The sequence below is a fragment of the Ornithodoros turicata genome, chromosome 4 (genome assembly GCF_037126465.1).
Source record: "Ornithodoros turicata isolate Travis chromosome 4, ASM3712646v1, whole genome shotgun sequence".
Classification (NCBI taxonomy): Eukaryota; Metazoa; Arthropoda; class Arachnida; order Ixodida; family Argasidae; genus Ornithodoros; species Ornithodoros turicata.
The window spans coordinates 19,008,708-19,026,855 of record NC_088204.1 but is presented as its reverse complement, the minus strand read 5'-3'; the positions used below and the strand labels follow the sequence as shown (position 1 = coordinate 19,026,855).

The 18,148-nt window shown below is 44.6% G+C and overlaps 3 protein-coding genes across 4 annotated transcripts; 1 reads left to right on the top strand and 2 right to left on the bottom strand.

Moving 5' to 3' along the window:
- The first annotated feature begins 53 nt into the window (after positions 1–53).
- Positions 54–2,164, top strand: LOC135391245 (exosome complex component RRP40-like). The gene is made up of 4 exons (XM_064621416.1): positions 54–361; positions 504–653; positions 715–869; positions 1,889–2,164. Exons 1-4 carry the CDS (start codon positions 179–181, stop codon positions 2,088–2,090), a joined length of 690 nt encoding a protein of 229 aa, XP_064477486.1. The 5' UTR covers positions 54–178; the 3' UTR covers positions 2,091–2,164.
- A 1,128-nt stretch (positions 2,165–3,292) lies between these two features.
- LOC135391244 (F-box only protein 21-like) lies at positions 3,293–11,049 on the bottom strand. The gene is made up of 10 exons (XM_064621415.1): positions 10,839–11,049; positions 9,844–10,083; positions 9,452–9,750; positions 9,223–9,368; positions 8,995–9,128; positions 8,104–8,242; positions 7,528–7,725; positions 7,257–7,459; positions 7,038–7,195; positions 3,293–4,571 (listed from the first exon to the last, which is right to left on the bottom strand). Exons 1-10 carry the CDS (start codon positions 11,015–11,017, stop codon positions 4,375–4,377), a joined length of 1,893 nt encoding a protein of 630 aa, XP_064477485.1. The 5' UTR covers positions 11,018–11,049; the 3' UTR covers positions 3,293–4,374.
- Positions 11,050–11,383: 334 nt separating this feature from the next.
- On the bottom strand, positions 11,384–16,584 carry LOC135391243 (nucleoredoxin-like protein 2). 2 transcript variants are annotated; one of them, XM_064621413.1, is made up of 3 exons: positions 16,421–16,584; positions 15,102–15,397; positions 11,384–12,651 (listed from the first exon to the last, which is right to left on the bottom strand). In XM_064621413.1, exons 2-3 carry the CDS (start codon positions 15,392–15,394, stop codon positions 12,507–12,509), a joined length of 438 nt encoding a protein of 145 aa, XP_064477483.1. In that variant the 5' UTR covers positions 15,395–15,397; positions 16,421–16,584; the 3' UTR covers positions 11,384–12,506. The 2 variants fall into 2 exon arrangements, with proteins under 2 accessions (XP_064477483.1, XP_064477484.1); XM_064621414.1 differs by lacking the exon at positions 16,421–16,584 and adding an exon at positions 16,066–16,087.
- Between the last annotated feature and the right edge of the window lie 1,564 nt (positions 16,585–18,148).

Here is an 18,148-nt window from a genome sequence, read left to right as displayed (position 1 = left end):
TGACCAGGGCACTACATTCATAGCCACCGCCGCCGAGGCGTACGAACACAACGAATGATACCCCTCAGGATCTAGCGCCTCCCGCATCACATTCATTTTCGTATTCACATGTTCACAGGTTTCGTTGATTGTAGAACAATAGCTACATACGGGTCAACTGCACAGTGTAGTTCACAACATGGTATCACCGAACGAATTGATTCTTCCAGGTGACAAGGTTGACATACCTGTAACCGACCATTCAAAGTGCGTTTTAGGACCCGGTCTCCATAAGCAAGACGACAGTATTATCTCGACGAAAGCCGGCATTCTCAGGTCCAGGAACAAGAATACATACTGGGTTGAAGCGCACCAAAAGAGAGTAAGTGACGATATAAGTAAGGCAAGCAAGCCAGCTGGGGCAGGATGTGTTTTGCTTTGCATGACAGCTTTTTCGTTGTCATCGATCTCAAATGGCACGCATGTGACGAGGAATAGTTGATATGCGATGGAATATTTTCCAGTACGTGCCTGCAAAAGGGGACTGCGTTATTGGCATTGTGACCGCGAAAGCAGGCGATAACTTCAGAGTCAATATTGGATCTAGCGAACAGGGTTCGCTTTCCGTATTTGCTTTCGAAGGAGCCACCAAAAGAAGCAGGCCTGATGTGCAGGTGAGAAATCCTCTTCGTGCAAACTGCATGATTCCTCACCGAACACAATTTGGAACCCTAGGTGGGAGACCTTGTGTTCACACAGGTTTTGTCATCCTGTCGAGACATGGAGCCGGAATTAGTATGTGTAAACAGCTATGGCAGGAAGGGCATGTTGGGAGTCCTGCGGAGTCCCACGTCGTTTTGGATGCGTGTGCCCATAGACCTTGTGAACAGGTGAGCTTGTCATCTTGAGTGATAATACATGCATAAATTTCACCTAACGTGCCATGAAAGCCTGTTAAAAAATGTACTTGTCTGAAAATTATGGGGCTCACGATATATTTATATATACTATAGGCAGAGCCGTAGCGATGGGGGTGCGAGAGGGGCAGCCGCCCAGGGCGACCTCGCCAGAGAGGGCGCCGAATGGCGGGCCCTGGCAGGTTGGCTGGACAGGATAAAGCGGGAACGAAGGAAATTTGAATTTACGATCTCGGCAGTGCAAACAAGTGTTTTCGTTGCTTTGTTTACAGGGCTTCTGTCGGCAATTGGAGAATTGGGGGGGGTTTAGATTTGCCCTGCCCTGGGTGCAAACTTGCCTTGCTACGGCTCTGACTATAGGTGTCCTTTTTGCATTGCTTCTTCACGGAGAAGTGAGCATGGAACAGCAATCGCGCTTCTCAAAGTACTCGGGTTTGCAAAATTTTCCCCCCATTTGCAATGATTGCACCAGGTAGCGTTGTGGTAAATTTGGGTAAGTCCGCAATGCGCTTCCTGATTTTGCAAGAAAACGTTATGTAAATAGACCATGTGCAAAAATGCCGTCAAGTCCATGAAGGAGGGAGTTAGAATAAAGTTCAAATGGTTCGAAGATTTTAAAACCTGACTTAGGACCTGGTCAAGTGCAGCTTTTGCATGACAACTAGATGCTCCACACCAGATCATTAAAACTAGGTGTTCTAAACCATTTCAACTTTATTGAGAAAATATGACCTTAGCTTCGTAAAGTTTAGAGCTCCATTCAAGAAATGTACATTTTTTGATAAAATTGATAAAATCACTTGTAGTACAAGAAAAAGTTCAGAAGACAAAAAGAGAAAGACAAATACCATTGACACCGCAATTTTCAGCCAAGTAGATTTTTTAATAGACTCGGTTGCAAAGCATTTTCCTCCTCCTGCCGTGCAACTCGCAGACATTTTTGTTTTTCCTATCTTTTCGTCTTCGGGACACGTAAATTCTAAACATTCCAGGCTCCTCTCGAAAGACTGCCCATTGCTGAGATCTCTTGGACAACACATCCCCTTTGAAATTAGCCTGGGGCAGAACGGACGAGTTTGGGTGAATGCTAACACCCTTGCCAACACACTCGCTGTGTGTGATGCAATCTCCTCAGCAGAAAATCTCACCATGGAGCAGATTAAAAGAAGATGGGAACAGTCATCTAAAGGCTAGCATTAAAATAAATGTTTATGACTTGTAACACAGTGCTGCAGTTTAACATTGAAGTCAAAACCATTCTCTCTTGATGTTGGCACCTGTTTCAATGCATAAAAACTAGCTTGGGAAGTGCTTCTTCGTATACAAGATGACATGGAAGAGCTGGGGTCACCTACAAGGTGGAATTTCACTCAGAGACCATTTCACTCGAGAAATATGAAAATATTAATGTGATGAAAAAGCAAACCAAAGGTGAAACCACCACACACGTCCTGATGTCTCACATGTACCTTTGATGATAGCAAGATTGAATGAACTGTACATTTGTCTGTGGGGAGTACATAAAAATAGTGAAAGGATGGTTAGGTAGCAAGTGAGATGAGGAACAAAAAGGGACACGTGTTTGTCCTTTTTTCCTTGTCTCGGGGGGGGGGGGGGGGGGGGTTGCCATCATGGACATAAAAACTGCTTGTGCAACGTACCTGTGATGTCGGGAGTTGCCAATATTTCGATGAGAGACTTACCTGCTACTGTGCCAGTAGAAGAAAGGTCTCTGTTCAAGATATTGTCGTCACCTGACTGTTGGTTGAGAAATTAAGTCGTGATGTGCCATCGTGTACATCGTTCAACATCACAGAGAATGAAGCGACTTTGAGTGATATGATGTGTTGTTAAAGTTGAAGTCGAATGATGGAGTATGATTGGTTGATGTGATCAGCTGTAAGTAAGACCCGTTATGTTGGCAAATTCACGCATGATGTGCCATCGCGGACATCGGTTGCCATCATTTCACGGAGAATGATGTGATGTTGAGTAATGGGCTGTGATATGATGTATTGTTGAAGTTGAATGATGGATTATGATGTAGTTGGTGAGCAGGGCACAGTATGTTAGCAAATTCGCTTATGATGTGCCACCATGGACTTCATTAACACACACACATACAGAGAATTGTGCAATGTTGAGTGATGGGCTGCAATATGATGCGTTGTTGAAGTTGAATGATGGATTATAATGATGATGATGATGATGAGAAGGAATGTGAGCAAGATCTACCACAATGAACCCCAACTTATCTTCACTGGATTGCTGGACTTTCAACATACCTATGATGCAACGCTCACACTTTTCGCACAGAGATTCCATTTGAATAAGTGGTATAAATATTCAAAACATAAGGCACGTTTAAATGCATAGTTAGGAGAAAAGTGCATATGAAGTGTTATACTAGAAGAATTTATTTCAAAATAGCATCAAGGTAGTGTGATATGAAACTTGCATAACTGGTTCTGTCCCGTGTCAAGAGGACTGACATAGAGACTGTGTGGAGATTAAAGGCAGAGCGGTGCGAGATATTCCATTGGTCGAGGCAACAGTACTTTAGCATGCATTGTAGAAAAATCACCAGGACCTCTGCAGTGCAATAACAGACAGTTTCCGCACTGAGCAAACTATTATCAGCATTGCTTGGAAGTTGAAAGAGTGGATGACAGTAGGCTGTGCAAAGTACAAATGTGGTAAATAGGAGGCTTAAATCTAATCATGTACGAGAATATCTGAAATGTTTTTACAGTTATAAGTGAAGTCATTGTCCTAAGCAGATAAGGGGTGAGCCAGTGTGTAAGTCAAGTCCCTTTACATTAAAACAGAGTCAGGTTCCAGCAACGTCAACGTATCAAACACGCATATTATGGTAGAATTGTTTCTGTGGCACAATTATCCTTGTTCTCGGATTCAGGTATTTACAAGTCATATGTACAGTTGAAGTTCATTCACGCTTTCTCCTTCAATTGCATGTTTCCACGGTGTAGAAATTGGGCATGCACGTGGGAGAGCTTTGAGAGCACTACCTCTTGTGCTGAAAGCTAACTAAACAAAGTTGTGGCATGAGAAATCCAAACTGACAGGTAGAAATCAGGTTAAACCCAGTAATTTGCTGTGCAAATTGGGTTTACCCACATATATACCCAAATATAATATCGGGTTTTACGCGAAAATATACATCTCTAACTACGCTTCATGTAGTACGGAAAAATTGGATGAGTGGTTTTCAGTGTTTGTTCGCGGCTTCTGGGTGGTGTTATCCTGCTTTGAGCAATTTCGAGGAAAATAGTACAGCAGCCTACTTCAGAGTTCTTCAGCGAACACAATAGCATTATGAAACCATTAAGCTCTAGTTACCACTGTGAAAGGATGTACAGAGCTCCTCTTCACAACGCTTTGCACAAATCACTCGCTAGGGTACCACACATCAAAACGGTACTCTTGTGACGTGAATGATAACACATACACACTGCACTCAGCCTTCATCTGTCCTACGTGTAGGCGTGCTGCCATAAGACTGCTGTAGGATGTCCTTGCGTACCTCGGCATCTTCCGGGTACTCCCCTTCCTTTTGTTCGTTTGGAGTGTAATGAGTACCGCAGAAACGTTCAAAATACTTTCCAACCTCCGGGTGACTTATGGGAGAGGGGTCAGTGGAGATGGTCAGGTTCTCTATTGACAGAAAAAAAATTAGTGTAGTATCAGAAAATACGGCAACGTTGGTGGCAAGAAGAGCATACAAAACAGGAGAGTGGTTGTCGTTGCCACTGCCTTCAGTGTTAAGGTACAGTTCGAAATGCTGCTGTCAAATTTTTCTTTGTCGACTAGGTTGGTCACAAATTCTCTAACTCACTGTTTACTATTACGGGAGTTGAGAAGTTATGTTATGCTAGATAAATGTAGAAGGTGGATATTTGCATCGTTGTGATCCTGCATTCCAAGTTTTACAGCAAAGGGTATAATTGATGGGTAAGAAATTGCTACCACGTACAACGAAACTAATCCGCCTGTAACATCACGGCCGACTGCCGCAGGAGAAGTCACGTGGCGTATAGGGTTGCCACCCGTGGCTCGTACTGGCTGACGGTTGAAAGGCAATACCGGCAGCGTTTTGTCAGTACTTTACCTCGGGATGCTTGTCTTCGAGAAGTATGCAAGTTACATCTTTAAAAATAAACGCTACTACATGGCTGTACTTTTCCTTGTTTTCAAGTTTTGTCCTCTAGGTATGTTGTAATGCGAACTGTCCAAACAGAACAAACAGCAAGTAGTTGTGCATGTTGCTGAATAAGCTCTCTTGATACACACTCCTCTCACGCTTTTCTATTCTCTTATCTGCTCATCACCCTCTCCCTTATGGTCTCACTCACTCAGCGGGTATTTTTCGTGGCGAAAGGTGGCAACCCTACGTGCGTACGAGAACCAATATAAATAGGCGAGACTATTGGTCCTCCGATGTCAGAGCTCAACACCGAAGCGTGTTTGTTCAAGTGCTTGTATTTTGACAACTATGACGCATAAAAATTTTCTTCAGTATTCGGGCACACAGTACAATGTGTGTATAATGTAATAAATCATACATATCAAAGTGACGAAGTACAATGCATGCATTATGCAATGAACCACAGTAAAACCTCGTTAAAACATACCCACATAAGCCATAGTTCCGCTTCAAATGTACTTGAGCTGAGTCCCCGACTGGGGTGCCATTAAACATATTGCATTCGATAACCACTTAAGTCACAGCGGTTTTTCGCGTACCTGTCGGTTAATCTGCGCTATTTTCACGTCCTGTCGTACTCGCCACGATTTTGGTTACTTGCGTCAGCGGTGGAGTTTGTCGGGTGTCGTGTTTTTGCGTGAAAAAATTGCTCCATGCAGGTCAGCCTTTACAGGATAGAGAGACTGTGAGTCATGGTATCCGGCACGTGGCCAGTTATCACATTGTGCCTTCGGTACAGCAGAGCATTCCTCCTTTCGAAATGCAAGGTCACAGGATAAGTGCGAGGTCGGGCGAGGTCGTGCTGGCGTGGCCTTCATAAACTGGGAAAGAGCCACGGGAAAGTGTGCGGCGCCGGTGTGTCGGCAAGCGAAAACAGGGAAACTCACGGCAAAAGCGCGTGCAAGCAAACATAACAGGTTTCTGCCAATCAACATGAAATATGTAAAGGGTTAGGACTGTGCAGGTTTCGTAAATTCTCAAATTCGTAATTTAATTATTCGTAGTTTGAATTCATAATTCAAATTCTCAATTCGTAAATTCTCAAATAGTGTTTCTCATCGATCTCATCGGCCGGCAGGTGGGTGTGTACGTGCGATTTTCGGTTATGCCGCAGTACCGCTTTTGTACGTACTTCTTTCGCGTCACCGCTAGGTACGCTTTAACGGGGTTCCACTGTACTTATAATAAGCTGGGCAGGTTGGTATAAACACATCTTGCAGACTGCAGGAATACAACATTGATGCAGATGGCACGCCAAACTACAAACACGCACGGAGACCACAGCGGTCTCTGCGTGTGTTTGTAATTTGGTGTGCCATCTGCGTCAATGTTGTATTCCTGCCACCTGTAAGATGTGCAACGAACTACACCCATCGTGTAGCTGCACAACACCTTTAACTGTACGACGATTGAAGAACCACAGTGAAGGCATTGACAGACATATGTCTGCACCACGACCTACTAGATTATAATGACCATGTCATAATCGGCAACCCCTATAAGGAGCCCGTCCGCATGATCCACTAGGGGCGCTACTCATCGGCCCGCGAGATCTACATCATGATTGGACAATGGGAATTTGAATTTTGAACGCACAGAAGGGGATGTACGACTACCGTAGCAGACGACAGCAACAGCTCCTGCGAAAATGCATAGAATGATGATGATAATCAACTTTAGAATGAAACATCTTCCGTTGGACATCCACTGCTTGTACAAAAATACTAAGGTAAGCTGAAGTACAAAGTATTGTAGAAGTTGAGGGAGCAATAACTGGGCCGGTGAGTAGCGCCGCCGCTAGCTTCCAAATGCAGCGCTGGGAAGGGGTGCCTATGACATGGTTGTTATGATCTAGTGGGTCGTGGTCTGCACCCTCACTTGGTACATGTTTCCGATTATGTACAACATATGTATACCTTGAGCGGCATATCTGTTGGAACCATCTTCCACGAGCACATTGTAGAATGGCTGCCTATCTTTGCGGCTCAAGTTGTAGACACCCATTTGGTAAATCCAGTCCCGGTTCGCTGCGCACGTACTGTCCCAGCCGTAGATAACACATTGGTAGTGGTACCTGTTTGGGAAAGAAAAACACGAGCGTCAAGGGTAATGAGAGAGGAACACAAAGCTCATACTTCTTGTGTTTCATGATCAAGCCTATCGTGAAAGCCACTTGCGACTTTGACGTGGAACGCTGTTTGTGAACTTGGCGATGGTTCCTGGCTTCTTTACGTTGCTGCTGTGCCGCCATTTGACTTTGCGCTGAACGATACATGTATGCAACGATGCCACTGGAAGCAGGATGTGCTGCTTCAATATCTTGTAAGAGCGACATTACCTACGGTGGGTTGAAATGTTCAACGTCACTGAAATGGGGCAGACTTGACGGCAGATATGACGCCTCACCTGTGCATAGTTTATCCCAAGATGGAGGTAAACGCGTGCTAGCAGCAAGCGGTGCTCAATCGCTCCCGCGCAAGGATTGTGCCCGAGACGTTCGAAAAGCTCCAGCAGCTCAAGCGCTTGTCGCAGGCCCTGCATTCCTAGGGTTCCTTCTTGCTGACGCCCTACTTCAACCAAATTCCAGCACATCCTCACTAAAACCTGAGGAACACAATAAGTTACAAGAGCTACGTGAACCGCGCGTTCACACGAATGGCACCCAGAATACTCCAGCGGAATACTCAAGTGGAACATAGCTTTCTGCTGCCACGTCATGCCTTTCCATGCTCTTCGAACCATGGGGAATATCCTGCGTCTCAACCGCAAGATATACCGTAGCAGACGACAGGGCCGATGGTGTCATCTGCTATGTGTGCAGTATGCCACTCCCGATATTCTGGCTCCCTGCAAATGCTCAACATAAGATGCAGATGCATGACGCAGCAGAACTTCCACTCCGTGAGCAGCTTTATTTCCCCCTTCTTCCACTAAAATATTCCGTGGGGTGTCAGTCGTGCAAGGCGCAAGCTCCCTCCTCACCCTTATTGGTGGAACAGCATCGTACGAAGAACTGTTGTCAATCTGAATACCGGGGCATATCTGAGGACACTCCTTCTGGGTTAAAAACCGACCTCCGTTGAACGGGTCTATGTAAGTGTACCTCTGGTCTTCTGGTAATCTGGGAGTAAAATGTGCATATGAAAGTTTTTCTAATCGTAACATTCCTTTTGTGGCATCAGTAGCATTGTGCATGTTGTGGATTTCTAGACCACCTAATAGCATGCAGGTTCGTAAAATGTCATAGGGGTACCATAAGTTAGATCTGTGTGAAGTATAGGTAGGGCCTTGTGTTTTCGGGTTCTGTGTTTTTTTTTTAATCTGATGGTAAAAATTGGGTTTTATTTCAGGAGCCGTAAAAAACAGGGTAAAATCTGGCGATATCAGGTAGAAAAATAAAATAAAAGAAAGGAAATAGCGCTTCTCGTATTTTAGATTAACACAAGATGTAGAACAGCCATGCTGAAGCTAGTTTTCGGGCTTTTTCACGTTTTACCGCAAGTATCAATGATGCAAATCGAGGGGGGGGGGGGGGGGGTTACAACGGGTTTTATCCAAAAGCACAAGGCCCTAAGCATAGGTTGGATGCTGAAATTTGGGACAGAAAAAATTTCGGAAAAGTCTCAGAAGACTTAAAGCTGGCCTCTGTTTGTGCACGAAAGGAAGTTTGATGCCATGTATGTACATAAGTATTATGCCATGGTTTACGGATGTATAACTGTTCGGTTTTAAGAAAACTAAAAAAAAAAAGCACCAAGCAGAAACATGGATATTGATGACGATTTTGGTGCGCTGGAAAGTGCGGAAAAACACATGGAACTTTCTACGATATTCATAATCATAAGGTCTAGCCTCGCATGCGAAGCACCTTACTCTGGATGCTCGAGCCATTTGAGTAAAAAGTGGCCCGGGAAGCTGACAGGCAAGCAGAGCACACCGAGACGTCTCGCAATTGCTTCATATATAACACAAAGGGCAATCGGAATTCCTGTCTTCTTCTGAAGGACCTGTTGGATGAATGCTCTCTGTGATGTTGAGGCACTTAATGAAATGCCTTTAAATAAAGTACACTGTGCAATTCAAATGCTTCATGCAATATACCTTGTCTATGAAAGAGTTCTCCCTGGTGTAGAACTCATGCTTCTCCCCCATCAAGGCGTACACTTGAAATAGAACATGATTTATGCACGTGAGAACAGCGCGACATTCCGATGGCTGCCACCTCGACCTGCTTTCCAAAGTGAGATCTGGAAGGAGCGATACGTTTCAAGTAGTACAGCTGGAACAAACGTAATCTTCTGTGTCGTTCAGAAGTGTAGTTACTGCCTACCAGATGACGTCCCATTCTCGAAGGCAGCCTTCAGAATGGGATGACTTGGATGTCTGTTCGCAAGAAGCGTTCGCGCCTTGGCTGCGAGCAAGTCGAGAGTCTGCCTGACTCCTTCAGTGTCGATGCGTTCGAGGGGTTGGCACCATTCAGCGAGAAGCAGAGCTCCATCTTCCAGCAAGGGTGGCTTTCGTACATCATCCGGAAAGCCCAGGTAGTTGTCCCAGAGGCTTTTTAGGTGTTCGTGGCACACAAAGCACTGTACTCGTCGTGCGTAGTACTTCACAGTCAGGTTGTCATCCCTACAAAATGTGAGCACAAGTTATGTGTGCTGCGTACGTAGGGCACTGCAGTAAAATACGGAAGCAGTGAAATGTACGTGGAAAGGCGCTCACGGCATTCCGTCGTCGAGTATCGCGTAGAGCTCGTCGATGTAGAAGAGCATCGCACGAGGGTGCTTACTGAGGTGGAGAATCTCGGTGAAAGCGTCTTCCGACAGCTCGTCCTGTGTGTAGAACTTCTCCGACATGCTGGCAATGCACTTACGTAGTTTCTTGCCGCAGGTGAAACGTTCCGAGCAGTCTTCACGCCATCTCGTCCCGACTGCATTATGTTGACGGAAAAGGTCAGGCCACCTGTATATAAGGATGCTTTTTGTTAATTCATTGCAATTCAACTTTTAATATCCGCATATTGTACTCACTGTTAAACCCAATCTTATGTAATTTAATTAAGATGCTACCCAATTTTACGCACATACTTGCCATAGCACGTTTGTGTTGCCAAAAGAGGGTCAAATGCATAATAGTAGCCTGTACAAGCAACTACAAAAATTAAGTTTGCGATTGCAGCATAGTCTTCAAAGTGTCAGTTGTTGCTCGAAATTTCCGCGTGCCCTTAAAAGTCGCGAAAACTATGGGCTCGCAAACATTACGGATTTTGCGAATCAAACAACAACAACGATGACAAAGTACTACCGTTCCCTGTAATTCGTTTCGCAGAGCTTCCGCTCAAAATGCACGCAAGTTCGACCCTTATTCATGAGCGACACTTATTCTCCTGCACACTTGGATTTTTTTTTTTTTTTAACTGGCGACTGACTTAATGACATTTAACGTGAACACTCAAAGTAGTCAGCACGCCTATTCGACACGCACGCACACACAGCTGACAGATCAAAACACAAACGTAAACAACAGCTGATAGCTGAACAGACTTCACCGCGATGCATACACTCTAAATTGACCTGGGAACAAATATTTTGATTTCTCGTTAATGGTCTGAGCTCTTTTGGAGTTGCGTTGCACACACTATATCGATACTGTGCATAATCTTGCAAAAATCTTACAAACTACGTTCTAGTTCCGCGCCGAGCAAAACAGCACGTCACCTCTGAACAAATTTTTGACGCCACAATTCGTTACTGCAGACAACGTCGCGAAACTTCGCACAAACTTTCGAAGCGTTGCACAGATCGTGAATGCTAATTTCAGGGAAAGACAGAATATGCTCCAAAATTTCGTGAGGTATAACGTCCAGTGTAAACAGAGACTCGTCCTGCGCCGCCATTCCACTTCGGTTTCGATTCGGACTTCCGGCAACAAGTGACAATCACCTAGCATTAGCTATATATTAAACGCAAAACAGTAATAAAAATATTCTTAAAATTAATATTACTCTTATTGAAAGCAAAACTGAATAATGCCGTTTTCTGCTTGAAATGTTAATAGATAGCGCTGAAGTTAGTTATAATACTCTCGAGCGCAGGCCCATGGCACTTGTATAGCAGACGACACAGAACATGTAACAGGAAACACGATTGCACTTCGTGGTCTACATTAGCCTCCTAGCTATCGTAGCATCTATAGTCTTTGGTGTGTCAATTCCCCTTGAAGACCACGTCCCAGCACAAGTGATATGCAACAGACATGCTGCTCCAATGTAAATATGTTTATTGCAAAACAGGAAGAGAACCAATAAGGTTGCTCTGATACATACAAGGTGCACCGTAGAAAATGTCGCAGTCCCGATGTCTGTGGAAAACAAAAGCGCTTCTCATGAGAATATACATATTGCACAGGTCCTGGACACATATTACATTCACCACTACTCCATGAATTTCAGTGGGAGACAAACATCACACTGAAGGGCCAGCCTGTCCCAGATAAGCGCAGTTCAGTCTGACAATGTATTGGTGGCACAAAAGTTGAACCTTTTGTTCGCTAAAATTGGGCTTCGTCCGCTATGGCATCACCACGTGTGAGCCATTAGACTGAGCTGTGCTCCTCCTGGTACATTTGGAGTCTTCAGAACAAGCAAAATAGGATAAAAAACTGAAGGATCCCACAACGCAGTAATGCCTAGCAATTTGTGTGTACAGTTTGCACCACTAATATACATCGGGAAGACCACATGCCCATGGGTTATGTATTACTTAACAGTCACTGCGACAGCGACACTTCTGGTGTTACACCCTGTATCAACTTCAGTTTTAAACCCTGCAAAAAAGCTTTCTCTAAATGCATTACAGTAAAATGTGCGAGACAACTGGTGCAAGTCATGTATAATTACCCCTGTACAATGTATGTTTATCCAGCATCAGTTTCACCATTGTCTAAAAGGCAGACCCACTATGAAAATCGCAAGCACTGCAACAAGTGGTACCCAAATGCATGATAGCAAGAGGTCAGAAATAACTAGTACAGAAATGACGCTCTATAATAGTTAACCCTTTGTATCCTATTCGCAAATTTCAAATTGAGGCACATAATACAGATTAAACTGTGCTCATACCATGCAATAGGTTTTTTGTACAACACTTTTACACTCTACACACATTAAAGGCGAAGCTTGTATAGTAAATGAAGCATAGACTAACCTCTTCACCAATGCCCCACACCTAATACAGCCTGGATAAAACTACGAGCCATGCAAAGTTCGAAATCCCTACCAACAATAATGAAACCTGTATGCTATATCACACAATTCAGTGGCCCCTTCCCTTTTCTTCAAACAGCTTTGCAATGCTTAGCGGCACCAGCGGTAATTTCTCCAGCAGTTAAGCTCTTGCAAACCAGTCTCGGAAAGCAGCTGGTCCCTTGGTCTGGACATCGTTCCTGCCTTCCTTGGTGATAACAGAACCATCCTCTTTGACGACGACCAACATTGGAATGCCGGACACCCCGAACAAGGACTTCAATTTCCTGTTTGGACAGAAAGCAATCAAAATCAGGCTCAAGCAATCTGACCTCAGAAAACTGCTCACTTCCACTAATTGTCTGCACTGTTTCGAGTTTTGAGAAAGAACCGTTTCAAAGTAGCAATGAAAGAAATAGTTGAGGTAAGAGATGATACCAGGGAAAGGTAAGGGAGTCTTTTTGGTTTCCGTTACTGCCCCTGTTACTGGCCCATATTAGTTTCCGTTTCCGTCACCACAGCAGTTGGTTTCGTTTCTGTTTCGGGCTTTTCCAGTTTCGGGGTTCCAGTGCTGGTTAAGTGGAGGTCGACTGTGTTGTGCTTAAAATTCATATAAAAACTGCCATTCAGTTCAAATGTCCTCGGATAAATCAGAAAAACTGAAAGAAGGGAAATAAACAGGAAAACCCCAAAACGACAATTAAAAACAAAATGATAACAAAAGTCACTGACGTCTTACATTTCCAACCGACCGTAGTACCTGCTAAAACTCATACACATGCAAGTTTCAAGGTAGTCTTATACCCCTGTCAGACGGGCACGATAAATGCCATTTCTATGCACGGTGAATGCTACGGGAAATGGTATTTACCGTGCCCGTCTCTCTGGGGTATTATGCTGTGTTCCCAAACGAGATATTTTGATACGCCAGAGCAGGAAAATGCGACATTTCTCGCTCGAGTATTCCCAAACTAGCGATCTATTCAGCGTGAGCAAAAAATCACAGTCTCGCTGATATCCGAGACCTCTTCATATTCTCGCTTCCAAGATGCCGGACTTAATAAACAGAGGAAAACGAAAACGTATGTGCATACTGGCACATGGAAATGTATACAACCAGTAATTGCGATAATTTTGACTATACTATATCAAGTACCAAAATTAAGGGTGTATTGCACGTGTCAGGCTATTTCAAGCAAACAATCGTGTGTAAGTGTGTAAACACATTCACTCCACAATACGCTAGGGGACACAATGCTGCAGCAAATAACCACAGAGCTGGCCCATGCTTTGTGAGTGCAGAACGGGTGATAAGTTAGGAAACTTGGATAAACAAACTGGTGAAAAATGAAAGCGACGCGGTTGCAAAGGCCAGTGCAAAAGACACAAAGGGTATGAAGAGCTGTTAGAGCTCAGAAATCAGTGCCTAAATTTGTGCACTTCGTAGATGCACGGAAAAAAAAAATCTTGCTTCATCATCACGCTTGTACAAAGTACAAACTCTGTACAAAATACAAATGCACAAAGTTTAAAACATCTAGAATGGCATTATGTCAGATAACTTGGAGGAACTACGAGATAGATGCGGTGTCACTAAGCAATAGCCAGAGGTAGAGATTCCTCGTCCCTGTGTCACTTTCCAGCACTTGCTGTAAAACTCGCTCGTTTGGAAACATAGCACTTACAGTTGTTACAGGATTTATTTTTGCTGCTTTTTCACAATCTTGAAACAGTGTGCGCACCCTTCTTTCTTGTTTCACCTTCACTATTACCACTTCAATTTTGAAGTGGTAATATAGTAAATGGTTAAGAAACATTGTTGTTATATTCCCCCCCCCCCTCTCCCTTTCTCACATTGACAAGCATGCAGAGTGAGGCAGGAGGAATCTTTCCAAAGTAACAAAGTATCAGACACCCATCTAATATGCATAGGCCTGAGCATATAGTAATTTAAAGTAGCACAGAAGTCATTTTTAACACCCAGTTTTCTTCCTATAAAACTGTTAAGTAGGCCAGTAAGATGCACCATGCGAAGTAATTTACACCACAGAGTCATAATTATCGCAGAAATTGGACTTAAAATACGCCGCAAAAAGCGACCGTGCGCAACGGTGGTGAAGAGCAGTACCAGCCCGTGATCTGCCTGGAACCTCGCGCTGACGCTATAAGGAGAACGCTCGCTGATTCGCCTAGAGAAATGTTGTCTGCTACTCCGCTGTCGTCTGCTCTTCGGCTGTTCAGGGTTCTGATAAAGCCTTTCTCCTTGCCTCGGTAATGCTTCGGCCGCTCCTTCTATCCCCAATTCTCCGGGAGAACTGGCAAAACTGGTTTACGGCGGCAAAGGGAGAAGGCACTGACCCCCACTGACCGGCGAAGCAGAACGAGTTCTCCTTATACCGTCATCGGTGACGTGGCATCATACCTCATCATCCTGGAGTGGCGAGTTTAGGGTGAACGCGCGGAGCCATGTTTATGCGAGTTTTATTCTGGGAAACAAATTGCACACATCAAAACCTTTCGCACTATTCGGTAAAATGACACACACACTTTCATCAGACGTCTTAGTCTGAAATTTTTTTGGATGGCCCTCTGTACCCCTTTAAGTTCACAACACTCAAGAAACAATGAAGGAACACAAGTTGAAGAACGAAAAAAAAAAAAAAAAAGCAGCAAGTGCCAATTCTGTGAGAGGAACTCTTACCTAACCTTAGACCTTATCTTGGAATCTCGTACTTACTGTGCAAGCTCATCACCGTACTTGACCGCCTGCCAGTCCCCGTGGCATTCCTTCATATAAGACAGCATGTCACTGGCCGAGCGGTCCGAAGACACGAAGACAACCTCAAAGGAGACGTCATCGTCTTTCAACTCCTGGTACGTCTCGGCCAGGAAAGGAGTGAACATGCGACACGGTGGGCACCAGTGAGCGGAGAAATAGATGGCAACCACCTTCTTCCCTGTCAACACGTCCTCGGCTCTAACCTCGGAGCCATCCTTCTTGACGAGAGTCTTTCCCTTGAAGAGCTCCATACTCTGCAATTTAATTAGACATCTTGCTCACAAACGGTCTTCGCACATCCCATATTTTAATATGGTAAGAATCAGTGGCGTAGACAGAAAAAAAATATTTCGTGAGGTGTTCTATGGGGACTTTACATAGGGGAGGAGGATTTCCCCCTAGTTTCCCCGTGTCAGATGCACTACCACAGGTACGATGTCGGAAGAGGGGGAGGGCTGGAGCCCCCGAAACACTCCGCTGGCTACACTAGCGTGGGAATGTGATACGTGCAGTGCATTATACGGGGATCAGCTCACTTGACCAAGCTGCTAGGAGATTTAATTCATATAGCTTGCGCACTATGAAAAGCGCACTGTATCGATGAAGTGCGAACTTTGAGACTGGGCGGGAGCACTTGGCTGTTTCGTTGCCGCTGCCCTCAGTGTTTGCAAAGGAAAAAGGAAAGGGGGCTTCAAACAATCGCTACTGCCAGCTTCAGAATTCAAACTCGACGATTGTCAGCAGGTGAACGAAACAGACGCCGGAACATTAACCCAAAACACACAGACTATCAAAAAAAAGAAAAAAAAAGCACCGAAACCGCGGGGCACCCGTAGATAATACAGACAGGGACCGTTTGTGAGTTTCATTTTGTTTGCACAAACTGAACTGAACAACCTGAAGTAATGCAACAAGCTCTTACTTTTGTCGCACCTGAATGACCGTGTGGATGTCTGCCTGTTGAGAAAGCCGCAAGGTTGGAGGAAAGACGTGACTCATGAGGAACTTCGAACTCACTTTTTTCCGGTTGCAGTGGCTAACCCAATCCCAAGATTCATCAAGCTGCCCAATCGAAACGTTTTATTGCTTTTTAGTTCACGGTTCATACATTTAACTTACACGCACGATACTTGAAGGTAGTCTTAGTCTCGACCCTCGAACGCTCGAGCGCTAAATTCACTTCCCTGCTACTAGATATGTCTGTCATAAGATTTATTTCTTACTGGCACGCAGTAATAATGGATGAAACAGATGTCAGGACTCGTAGGTCATCTTACCGTTCCGGTGAAGAGTTCTCACAGAATTTTACTGGTGACAAGCGTTGTAGCGGTTGCAGCTATCACGGAAGCTGGACGGGTTCTCGGAAGTCTAAAATTAGTGCAGCGTGTAGCCAAACAAGATAGGTGTGGGGGTGTGCCTTTAGTGTTTACGCGTCCGCCGGCGTGACGTCATCACCTGCGCCGAATGCAACGTCGACAGATATTTTTCATTTTTTTTTTTTTTTTGCAAACCGAAATTAGTTGTACAATGTGAGAAACATTTATAGGTACATTTAGATACATATTGATTTGTTTAGACTGTGGAATTACACAGCTCTTTTTTTTAACCTTTCTCGTGATAGCACTACTTTTTATCGCGCACCGCAATTGCCCATCGATTTTTAGGTTTTTATATGTAGTAGCCAATCATTAAACAGCGTGTCAGCGACAGAGCGACAGATAACAGCTGACGTGTGCGCCGATGGCATTATTGTAGTCAAACAAGATAGGTGTGCCTTTAGTGTTTACACGTCCGCTCGTGTGACGTCATCACCTGCGCCAAATGCAACTATAATGCAACGTCGAAAGATACTTTTTTTTTTTTTTTTGCAAACCGAAATCAGCAACGTTGAAGTCCGCCATTATAAAATGATGACCTCTTCGCATCGAACCGAATGACTAGAAAGGCTGGGTATTCAACGAATATGCTTGCCATTCAGCTGAAACATATTCATGGATGCGGATGTAACCCTCATCCGTCAGAACAAACATTTGCCGGTCATTCCTTTCTATCATAATATTTCACATGCGCTAGGTAATATTTTTTCCGTTCCCTCTTAGCGCCGCGAAGCAACCGTGGCTATGAGCGGCGTACGTGGACAGATGGAGAGGACAGCAGGAAGGAGTCTGTCCTCCGACAGGGGGGGGGTTAGTATGCGTCCTGGGCCGACTTCATGGGGAACTGTGCCGACATTCGTATGGAAAGTCTTCGGAAAACCCAGGAAAATCCTCAGACAGCACAGCCGGTGACAGGATTCGAACCCGTGTCACCTCCCAGACTCGTCGTGGAAAGCGATCATGTTAACCACTGTTCCACGGGAGCTGGTGCTAGGTAAGATTGTTTCGAGGCTCGGTTGTGAGGTTGCCTACAAAATAAAGAGTCAGTCAACTCAGTCAACTCACAAGCTTAATGGACCGCGATACCCGAGAAACGTCATCAGGACGTTGGTAGACAGACAGAAACCGAAACAAATCGGAAGCGGAGGGCTGAGTTCCACGAATGGGCACTTATTCGCTGCCTCCTATTGAAAGAAAAGTAGGACCGAAAGTCGTGTCCCTTTCAGGGACCATCGTAATCCCCTCAAGACCGTGGCTTTCGGGCGCGCCCTTGTTCGCCCCCCTAGCTTCGAGCGTATAGTTCAACTCTACCAAATTGGCGGCGCTGTCGAACGCTACGACGTTATTTGTTTACAAACAGTGAGAGGTCTATTGAGCGACGATAAGAACCCGCCTGCGTGTGTTGTTTGTCTTACAAAACAGTCTGTGCAATGTGGTTTCAATTTCGTATATTGCTCATAGAATGCTCAACTTTTGTCAAATATGCATTAGATGCATTTCATACCAAGAACATATATTTTTTGTTATTCCGTGTTAACGCCGCGACCAAGAACAAAGAGAGACATTGCATATATTCAGGTGTTATACTGCATATTTCCAAGATTTTTGGTGCATAGTTGCATGCATGTT

What these genes read in the sequence shown, in the direction of transcription:
- LOC135391245 (XM_064621416.1), top strand. Translation starts at nt 179, where the DNA reads ATGGTATCACCGAACGAATTGATTCTTCCAGGTGACAAGGTTGACATA. An exon ending in TTGAAGCGCACCAAAAGAGA is followed by an intron (nt 362 to 503) that starts GTAAGTGACGAT and finishes AATATTTTCCAG; the next exon opens with TACGTGCCTGCAAAAGGGGA. An exon ending in GAAGCAGGCCTGATGTGCAG is followed by an intron (nt 654 to 714) that starts GTGAGAAATCCT and finishes TTGGAACCCTAG; the next exon opens with GTGGGAGACCTTGTGTTCAC.
- LOC135391244 (XM_064621415.1), bottom strand. Translation starts at nt 11,017, where the DNA reads ATGGCGGCGCAGGACGAGTCTCTGTTTACACTGGACGTTATACCTCAC. An exon ending in TTGGGATAAACTATGCACAG is followed by an intron (nt 7,460 to 7,527) that starts GTGAGGCGTCAT and finishes AACCCACCGTAG; the next exon opens with GTAATGTCGCTCTTACAAGA. An exon ending in CAACAGATATGCCGCTCAAG is followed by an intron (nt 4,572 to 7,037) that starts GTATACATATGT and finishes TTCTGTCAATAG; the next exon opens with AGAACCTGACCATCTCCACT.
- LOC135391243 (XM_064621413.1), bottom strand. Translation starts at nt 15,394, where the DNA reads ATGGAGCTCTTCAAGGGAAAGACTCTCGTCAAGAAGGATGGCTCCGAG. An exon ending in TACGGTGATGAGCTTGCACA is followed by an intron (nt 12,652 to 15,101) that starts GTAAGTACGAGA and finishes CTGTCCAAACAG; the next exon opens with GAAATTGAAGTCCTTGTTCG.